This window comes from Nicotiana tabacum, chromosome 17 (assembly GCF_000715075.1).
Source record: "Nicotiana tabacum cultivar K326 chromosome 17, ASM71507v2, whole genome shotgun sequence".
Taxonomy (NCBI): Eukaryota; Viridiplantae; Streptophyta; class Magnoliopsida; order Solanales; family Solanaceae; genus Nicotiana; species Nicotiana tabacum.
In genome coordinates, this window is record NC_134096.1 from 76625163 (window position 1) to 76634846 (window position 9684).

The following is a 9684-nucleotide window of genomic DNA, read 5'->3' on the forward strand; positions in this document are numbered from 1 at the left end:
ACTAGAGTTCTAATGCTAATCTTCCTTGGTGGAAGAGTTTTAGTTATCCTCAACTTCTAACTACTCTTTTATCTTGGATAGTGTTCTCTTTGAGTAAGGAGTCCTTCTTCTTATCAAATATGCAACATTTTCAATCAGGAGATATCACATATAATAAGTTAAGCTTATCTCCTTCACGTGCATTCCTCATGCTCAAATCTGTCCATGTCTGTATACACAGGGGATGAATCTGATTCATGCATGAGATTCATTTGTCAATTTTCAAAACAAAACTTCACTTGGACCAACAGTAAGTGGGGTAAAACTTTTATATTTTTTAATCTCACTATGATCTATCGTTAAAAATGTTCTCATATTTGGGCTAAAATGACGAGCTAGTTTATTAAATTCAACTATCTGATTCAGTTACAGCAGGAATTATTTATGAAGATTCTAAAAGGTACTGCATCTAGAAGGAAAAGAACATAGCATACTAACGTTAAAAGGCGAATGACATGACGAAAAGATGACCACACTTTATTTTCATCTTCTTCTTTCTCTCTCCTACTTGTTAGATTTTTATTATTCTCTGTTAAACAGCTTACATAACTTCGACTCCTTCTTTCTTCTTCTTGAATTTTCTGTGTGTGTGTTGAATTTTGAAGCCCTTTGTTATTTCTGTGATTTTCTTTTAATTTGGTTCCATGAAGCGAAAGGGGGTTGAAGAAGTAGATGATCAAGAAACGCCGATTGATAGACTCCCCTTTGACCTCTTGGCTCATATTTTTGCTCTTCTTACTTGTTTCAAGGATTTGGCTCAGTTAATTTACCTAATTCTTTTTCCTCTACTTTTTTTTTCTTAATTCCCTCTATTTACCCCTTTGTTTCTGTTTCGTCTTGTGTTTATTTGTTGTCCTTTTTTTGCTACTTGTTTGTAGGACGAGCGCTGTGAGCAGGAAATGGAGAGAGGGGGTGAAAGAATCCTTAGCTAGAAGAGAAAGTTTGAGTTTTTCTGGCTGGAAAGTGAATGATGATTCTACTACTCGCCTCGTTCTTCTTGCTTACAGACTCAAGGAACTCGATATGTATGACTTTTTAAGTTTCTAATTTTGTACTCTAAGTAAATTTATTTCGTCCGATGATATCATACTCTTTTAGATAAAACCTTGATCAATTATGATACATTTGTCAATTTATGATAAAACACAGGCCCTGTCATCTACATTAGGAGTCAGAGGTCTTTATATGATCACTCTCTTTAAATGATTGATTCAAAAGGTTTTTGATATATCAGAAATGAGAATGCTTATATTAGTGACAAAAGTTGTCTGACGAACTAGTGATCACTTTCTTGCTAGTTGAATTTTCTGTATCGACGCTTAGACCAATCATTGTGTTCTTCTCAACTTCAGCGGTCAGAGCAATCATTTTCTCTTTCTATCTATGTCAAGTAGGATAGAGCAAAACCATAAAGCCGTGCTCTTCAATATTTGAAAATCTGGCTAGTCTCGACATATGCTGCTTAGACTCGCCGAAAATGTTGCCGGGTGCATGTCGGATCCTCCAAAAATAGTGTATTTTTGGAGGATCCGACACGGGTGCGGCATCATTTTGGAGAGTCGCGCAACATAGGTCTCGACTAAATGTGGCATTAATAGATCCACCAAATCATTATACCTGCAGCTGCTCGCTCTTTGATCAGTGATACAACAGCCACTAGGCTGATGAAACCATTTAATCATGCAGCTTGAGTGGCTGGTATTAAAGACAAAGCCATCTCGGCCCGACATCATATATTTGGAGCTCAGTATGAGATCCTATTTTCTGCAAAAGACCTAATTGAGTTATGGTTATTTTTATTAGTCTTTACATATCTATATATGAACCCCGTTCTTTATTAACCAGCCTGAAGCATAGGGCATCTACTCAAACTTGGAGGTATTTTTGCATTTTGGAATCCATGTAAGATACTAGTATGTAGTAACAAATGACAAGGTAAAGTATGCCGAGTAATTGTCAGTGCACAAATGTCTGCTACCTATTTGGTGCTTTTTGGTTGTTTCAACTTTGGACATGACATGAATGTGGCTAGTGATTCGAAAATTTACCATGATGAATAGGGGAAGACATGACTTCTTTGTTGTACTGTTACTGACTTGTTTGCTTTCTTCAGCTCAAGGAGCCGTTGGGGTTGTCAAATAACGGATCGTGGACTGTACCAATTGTCCACTGCTAGATGTATTAGCAATCTGTCATCACTATCTTTATGGGGCACTACTGGGATCACAGATACAGGTGTTGTTCAGCTGGTATGTTATCCTCGGGTGCACTTCATTTGTGGATCTTATTGGAGTCCCAAACTCATATATAATGGACATCTTTCTATTACATATATCTTTTTAAAAATTGCACTTGAAAGTTCAGTCTTGTTGCCATTACCCATTTTTTATGAAGCACGATACATTGCAATTTGTAACAATGAGGTTTTTCCTGCCCTATACTTTTGGTGAAATTAGCTGCCTATGAAAAGTTGTCTCATTTAGTTTTGGTTGTTTGGTTAGATCTCCAGAGCTTCTTCTCTACAGCATCTGAATATTGGCGGTACATTTATAACAGACATATCCTTGTTTGCTATTGCTGGTAGCTGCCCACAGTTGAAGGTAAGTTTCTTAGCTCTTCTTTTGCCTTTTCCACTGTAAGATTTTTAAGAATACTAGTGATACTTGTGCATCTCTTTTGCAGACTATTGTGCTGTGGGGCTGCCGTCATGTAACTGAGAATGGACTTCTAGCTTTGGTAAATGAATGCCGCAAACTCGAGTCTATTAATGCATGGGGCATGAGGGTTACTGTGGACTGCTTTATTGGCCTACTCACTATTAGCCCAGCTCTACAGATACAACCTAAAGGAATGCTGCCTAATATTGCTGTTTTCTGAGGAGCCTTTTAAGTTCCTATGTGACCTTTCTTTTAAGGGTCCGGTCCATCTACCTAGAATTTGATTGCAACTATATCTTATGTACAGCTTGCCAATTGTTGGATGAACAATAATGCTTTGTACAGATTGTTTTCTGTGCTTCTCCTTTGTATTAATTTGGACGATCGCCTGCAGCAAGGCTTCTGAAAAGATCCTTTCTGCTAGTAACAACATTTTAAAGGCCATATTTCTGCTTGTCAGATGATTCATTCTGGAGTCTAGAATTACTTAGAATTTCTGCAGTGTTCGTTTCAAAGTCTGGTTCTCTAGTCCCGCACCGAAGTATTAATTCTTCACTAATTATAAATCCATGTTCTTATAAGTGAAAGAAATCATTCCTCGGCAGTCAAAACACTCAATTTCCCCAAGAACCCATTTGTTGGAATTTTGGGGAAGGGGGTGAGATTTAGATTTAAGCTAATATTTACTTACAATTTAGCTGACTGTGTTCATTCAAGAGTACTTTTTACACTGTCTGTCCATAGAACTTAAAACTCTTATTAACTCGCAGGCCCGGAGAGGCCAACACAACAAATCTGCATGCTTCTCTTATTAGTATAACGCGCGGAAATTCATCTGACGTCTTCAACAATGGTGAGTTGGTGACATTTACGATTTGTATAATGCTTTAAACAAACAATGATTCCACTAATGGGACATACTACCTAGTAGTGTCACATGAGAGTAACCTTATTGTAGTATTATAGTGGTCATAATTGTGACTAAATTCTCAAAGCTGGAAAGTGGCTCTACTGCATAATTGTGACTAAATTCTCAAAGCTGGAAAGTGGCTCTACTGCATAATTGTGACTAAATTCTCAAAGCTGGAAAGTGGCTCTACTGCATAATTGTGACTAAATTCTCAAAGCTGGAAAGTGGCTCTACTGCATAATTGTGACTAAATTCTCAAAGCTGGAAAGTGGCTCTACTGCATAATTGTGATAGTGATTACACCGCAGGCAGAAACTCCGAAGAGAAAGAAAAAGATTGCATGATTGACACTATCATTAATTGAACACAACTAATACATTCCGCTAGTTTCTACACCTGAACTGCCCTGAATAATAACCTGAAAAGACAGGAAAGAAATAGGGCATCAGAGAAAAGTTCACACATAAATAAAAAGTTTAACGTATATTCACTGACAGTATAAAAGTTCAAGTGTGTTAACAGTTTAGGTAGCAAAAATGAGCAACATGATACTCCTTGAGAAGTACAAACTAGTCCACCAAAGAAGCACCATAGCAATTTGTAAGCTCCACTTTTGTGTTAGATACTTAACCAGAAAGTGATTTGAATATACCATCAATCGCGAAATAATACGTTAGTCTGAACATTCTCAAACTGTGTTGAAGATACTTTTTAAAGAAGAAAGATCTGAGAACAAATAAGGAAAACTCCTCACATCATTTAAGTATGTAAATCACTTTTTACTCGCATTACTCTCACTCCTGCTCCACAGAATTTATACTAGAAACTAGCCTTTATTTTATTTTCTGCTAACCATCACTAAATACCATTCTATATGATTCATGCTATCCTCCTCTACTATTACATACCAGCAATCTTTTATATCTAAACATAAGCTAGATGATAATTTAGAAATCGTATCTCTTCAAAAACTTTCCATAGAGCCAGTGTCAATCCCAAAAAATGAAATTCTCCCCAAGGAAAAAAACATATTGAAACTAGGCAAAAACGTTGGAACCACTCCAGGCTTGGTCTGGTAACAAGATCACTGCCGCATTTCTAAAAGCAGTAACCACCCCAACTGAAAATCAAATGAAAATAGCTGAATTGCCTAAGAATTTTCAGTTATCACCTCCTCCTAATCAAGCATCTTCAATAATCAGACTAATTCAAGAAACTCAGAGCGGAAGCATAGAAATTCACAACTCACAAAGTGACTTACTAATGTGACTGGAGAAAGTCACATTTTCATACTGGAAACTAACCAAAATCCACTTGAAAAATAAGACCACCATTGTAAACATATCAAAGAAAAAGAACTGGCAGTTAGAAAATGCCCTGGAAAGTGATAAAAATTACCTGGTACATGTTGAATATTCTTCTGCAACCCATTGCCTACTTCTACGTCAAACTCCTCCATAAAATTACAAGTTCTTTTTTACTAGGAGAACAAACTTCAAGCTGAATGTTCTTTGTTCTAACATGCCGAAGTGGGACTCTAGTGTATACTGTACCTATTCCGACTCCAAAAATCTACACAGGAAAATATAGTAGAAATCGAGCATCCATGGATAAAACTGATGGAAACGTCTGCCTGAAACTCTTTTCTTCTTCTCAAAATAGATACAAGATCATTACAGAAGACCATAAAAATAGGTATATGATACTGGAAAAATGGATTGCTGAAGCATGGCCTGTTAATTGCACAGACCCAGAAAAACTTCCCGCAGCGTTGGTTGCTGTTGGAGCTGCATTCGCTGCAGTAATATTCCTACAAACTCCAAAACGTTCTCCCGCCTGCAAAAAGAAAGTCCATTTAAGCATAAGTTCAAAAGTAAACCTATGCTCTCATGTATGCCTCCAATAAATCATAAACAGTGACTGTTTCAACTTCTCTTAATAAAACAAGTAAAACCAAGCAAAGACATTTCATTTGGAACCAACAGCGTGGTAATGATACTTTCTCAGATATGTCATTTGAGAAGAAACTGCCAAGTAGATGTTGGGTTTTTATATTGAGATATGTCCTTACTGCTGCCGAGAATCTCAGTGATGACCCTATACTTTTGAAGAATTATTTAACCAACAAAACTCTATAAGCTTAAATCTATATCTAATAGATCCCTCGGGATGTCTGCAATATCCATGAGGGCAAAAGCTCTTTTATCATAATAATTATTTAGAAGCAATGTAACCAGGTCAATGTTAGAGATTTTCTTGGTTCATGCAAATAAAATCTTTTGAAATTTTATCAATATAAGTATCAACTGATCACACCACTAATCAACTCATGTTTAAGGTCATGAGTTGTATTCTCATAAATGCTTGCAAATTTTTAGTTTGAGAGACAGGTTAAAGAGACGAGGAAGACAACATCCATAAAAAGAGCTTTTGGCCATATAGAGCTAAAACGGTGTTACTTAACTATCCTACTAATTGTAAAAAAAGAAATTTGTTGATACAAGTGGAATGACAAAGTGTCATGGGCTACACCAACTACTTGTCCATTGAGTAACTTTTGCCCATACAGTGAATAATATGCCAAATTTGTTTAGATTCACAAGAAGAGAAGTTGCAATTGATGTTTCAAGCTCCTGTTATCTGATTTTAATCACTTAAGTGGTAATGCTATTTCTCGTCTTGAAGCTTTCTTCAAAAGCTATTTCTTATTGTGGACCTCTCAACTTTTGTTTTTCTTAGACAGAGAAGTAGATCACTTTCTCTACTGTCGAATTGAAGATATGTATCACTTACAGGCCACATAATTCAAACTCAGGATCTGCTAATAAAGAGAAGTTCAATCATGGTTCTTCCCCCTAACTCTCTTCATAAAGTGAGCCTTTGCTACATAGACATGTGTTTACAGTTCTAAAATCCAAATATCAATATTTGACAAAATATGGATAAACCTGGCATGCCGTGACCGTCGGGCAACCACATAGTGTCTGACCATTCATTCGATCTAAAACATCAAAAACTCCTCCTCCATCACTTCTCTGCAGGAATATTCTTTTTTCATCAGTCAATGTTGAAAATTTATACTAGTAATCTGCATTAGCATCATTAACCAGTAAATATTTTAATACCATGTAAAAGTTTACTGCCACATAATTTGGCATCAGGTTGCCTGATGCTTTGAAACAGGCACCAACCGTATCAACTAGTTGAGTTGAATGCTCCTTGCAGGCCCCGTTTTGTACGGCAACTGTGGGAAAGTAATTCATTAGAAACAGAGAGGCACTTCTGGAATTAAGTGGCTTTGATTCCTTGCGGCTGGAGCATGAGCCAGGCACCACTCCAGGGTCTCCAGCTGAAACATTTATCATATATGATTACTAAAGAACCAACCCACAAACCAGAATTACCACAGAAGCGCACATTGATTTAGTACTTACGCTCATTTTCGACCATGTATCTCCACTGATAAGCAATTCCTTCAGCAGCTTCCTTTGAAGAATCAGAAGTAAAAACCAACAAACGATGATTCTTTTTAACCATATCATTCACGGTGGGCCAATCGTCACCCTTTTTGGGCATTTTTGAAACAGGAAAACGATACTTGTCCAATCCAGCATCAGTAAATACCCTTGTTAAACCCTTTGGGGTATGCACATAATCCTCAATTATGATGGTGACTATTTCTGTAGGATTTGCACTCAAAAATGCTTCCACCTCTTTCAAAGTGTTGATTGCAGGTTCCTAAAGAAAGCACATTTTATGTATTAACATCGGAAGAGCTACTCAAAGCCGATCTCACTGCAAAAGAAGAGAGGGAATTGTATAGCATTACAAAGGCAGTGAAGTTGTAACATTGGCCACGAAACGAGTGACAGAGCCATATATCGTTCTCGAAATCGTACATATCCAGCATCAATCCCCTCACTCCATTCTAAAAAGATACATGAAATAAACATAAGAACTACAAACAACATACAAGGAACATGTCTATAAATGCTGAAAAATATAGTTGGACAAGAATAGGGAACCACATACTCTCAATTGGTTAGTGACGGTGTCTTCTTGATTATAGAATGTAATTCTCTGGGGGCCTGTTAATAAGGGTGCATTTACAATTGAAAAGGCATTGTGGGTCACCAGCCACGAGTATTTGTTGAAGGGCAATCCACTGATCTGCCAATTGCCAAGTCCAAAAGCATAAACACATCACTCTCATTCAAAATACAGAAATTTCAGAGCACATTGAAAGAAACAAAGTAAGAACAAGCAAGTAGCTTACAACAGAAGTGGGTTCAGTAGCTTGTCCTCTGATGCAAAAAGGCTGATTCTTTCCCAATTCAGGGCAGTTACCACAGTATAAACCAGCTCCACAGTCCGTAGCCGAAGCACATGAATTCTGAAGCTGTAATATTCATCAAATTTCAGCTGAAACCCAGAAAAGAAAATTGAACAAAAAAAATGCACGGATCTGCGGATGGGGTTCACGAATTCATACAATACAAACCGCAAAAGTACTAAAAAGAGCTGTTTGTTAATGTCCATTTTAATACTTTCTTGTAAGATAAGGAATAATAAAAGCAAGAAAGAGAAGGGAAACCTGGGAATTGGCACAGTGGACAGCTAAATGACAGAGTAACAAAATAAGGTAACCATTGGAGCCTCTGCTGTGTCTTCTTCTCCACATACTGTGCTCCTCAGACAGCATGGGAGTTGTTGAAGAGAAAGAAGCAAGTAGTCTTTGATTAAACAAAAAACAGTCGCATGTAGAAAAGGGGAAAGAAGAAGAAGAAAAAGAAGAGTAAGGCCAAAAAAGTCTATTATAGAGACGACAAGGAAGATGCCAATTTTTGTGCATCTCTATCTATCACTGTCTGCAGAGTGCTAAACCCAACTTTAGTATACTGTAAGTTATTGTTTTACTTGAGGCAAGGGCAATTAGCTAAAGCCTATGGGATGCTAAAATTGATTGTTTTACTTATAATATAAATTAAAAGTATCAAAATCTATAAATTACAATTCCTGTATTTAAAAACTGATAAAATCTGTCAAATCTACGCGTAAGGCAAATTTCCTTCTTCCTTTTTTCTTTTTTCCTTATAACGCACGTTTGGAAAATAGTTGCAAGTTGTAACTATCATCAGCAGTTATAAAATGAGCGGACCTGATTACCAATTTCTTATTTTGTTGCATAAAACCTCTAATCCTTCGGTTCATAGTTTTCGTTCTCTTGCTTTATCTTTCTTCTTTTTTTTCTCGCTGTCCGGAGACTGGGTGGTGATTTTTTCGGCATCAAGATGTTATAATTTTGCGGAATCCTAATAGTTCAGTCGGTTGATTATACAAACTTTTTCTTTATTAATAAGGGTCCATATCCCCTATCCCTGTGTAATAATTTTTACTAAAAAGAAAATGTTGTTATAAAATAAAGACAGTAAAGTAAAGATAAGTATAGAGAGAAATTAATATATTATTCAAATTTTAAACTTATATACATAATTAATTGAAAACTCCTCTATTTATAGAATAAAGGAAGCAGCTGCGAGGCTTTTCTTTAGCTGCTTGTAAGTTGTCTGCATGAACTGCTTACAACCTGTCTGTTTAATAAGAAATTGCTCCAAATTATTTGATTGAGCTGCTTGCAACCTGTCTGCATCAGCTGCTTGTAGATAAACTTCAACAGAGTACTAAATGGATAATCTTCTTCAGGAAGATTATCTATAGTGGAGTAATAAATGGACATCCACAATATAATTATTTTCATAACACTCCCCATTGGATGTTCATTAAAAGTTATTGTGCCTCGTTAAAACCTTCCTAGGAAAAAATCCTGTGGAAAAAAATCCTAGTGAAGGAAAAAAAGTACACATATTTAGTAATATGCATTGCTAGCATGCTCATTAAAAACCTTATAAGGAAAATCATGTGCGGAAAAAAATCTTAGTAAGGAAAAAAGAGTACATCGCTTATTTTACTCCTCCTGATGAAAATATTGTTTCAAATATTTGAGTCTCCGCATTCCAATCTTGTATACCATCTTCTCAAAAGTTAAAGTTGGTAAAAATTTAGTGAATAAATCTGTCG

The 9684-nt window shown here is 36.4% G+C and overlaps 2 protein-coding genes across 2 annotated transcripts; one reads left to right on the top strand and one right to left on the bottom strand.

Moving 5' to 3' along the window:
- Positions 1–506: 506 nt before the first annotated feature.
- Positions 507–3140, top strand: LOC107789327 (F-box protein At5g67140). Its single transcript, XM_016611112.2, has 5 exons — positions 507–799; positions 918–1064; positions 2153–2288; positions 2541–2639; positions 2722–3140. The coding sequence occupies exons 1-5, from the start codon at positions 684–686 to the stop codon at positions 2914–2916; spliced, it is 693 nt and encodes a 230-aa protein (XP_016466598.1). The 5' UTR covers positions 507–683; the 3' UTR covers positions 2917–3140.
- Positions 3141–3838: 698 nt separating this feature from the next.
- LOC107789326 (PI-PLC X domain-containing protein At5g67130-like) lies at positions 3839–8524 on the bottom strand. The gene is made up of 9 exons (XM_016611111.2): positions 8201–8524; positions 7883–8005; positions 7639–7776; positions 7436–7534; positions 7041–7344; positions 6732–6955; positions 6555–6641; positions 5005–5442; positions 3839–4024 (listed from the first exon to the last, which is right to left on the bottom strand). Exons 1-8 carry the CDS (start codon positions 8456–8458, stop codon positions 5260–5262), a joined length of 1416 nt encoding a protein of 471 aa, XP_016466597.1. The 5' UTR covers positions 8459–8524; the 3' UTR covers positions 3839–4024; positions 5005–5259.
- Between the last annotated feature and the right edge of the window lie 1160 nt (positions 8525–9684).

What these genes read in the sequence shown, in the direction of transcription:
- LOC107789327 (XM_016611112.2), top strand. Translation starts at nt 684, where the DNA reads ATGAAGCGAAAGGGGGTTGAAGAAGTAGATGATCAAGAAACGCCGATT. An exon ending in TGTTTCAAGGATTTGGCTCA is followed by an intron (nt 800 to 917) that starts GTTAATTTACCT and finishes ACTTGTTTGTAG; the next exon opens with GACGAGCGCTGTGAGCAGGA. An exon ending in AGACTCAAGGAACTCGATAT is followed by an intron (nt 1,065 to 2,152) that starts GTATGACTTTTT and finishes TGCTTTCTTCAG; the next exon opens with CTCAAGGAGCCGTTGGGGTT.
- LOC107789326 (XM_016611111.2), bottom strand. Translation starts at nt 8,458, where the DNA reads ATGCACAAAAATTGGCATCTTCCTTGTCGTCTCTATAATAGACTTTTT. An exon ending in CTACTGAACCCACTTCTGTT is followed by an intron (nt 7,777 to 7,882) that starts GTAAGCTACTTG and finishes GGCAATTGGCAG; the next exon opens with ATCAGTGGATTGCCCTTCAA. An exon ending in ATACATGGTCGAAAATGAGC is followed by an intron (nt 6,956 to 7,040) that starts GTAAGTACTAAA and finishes TAAATGTTTCAG; the next exon opens with CTGGAGACCCTGGAGTGGTG.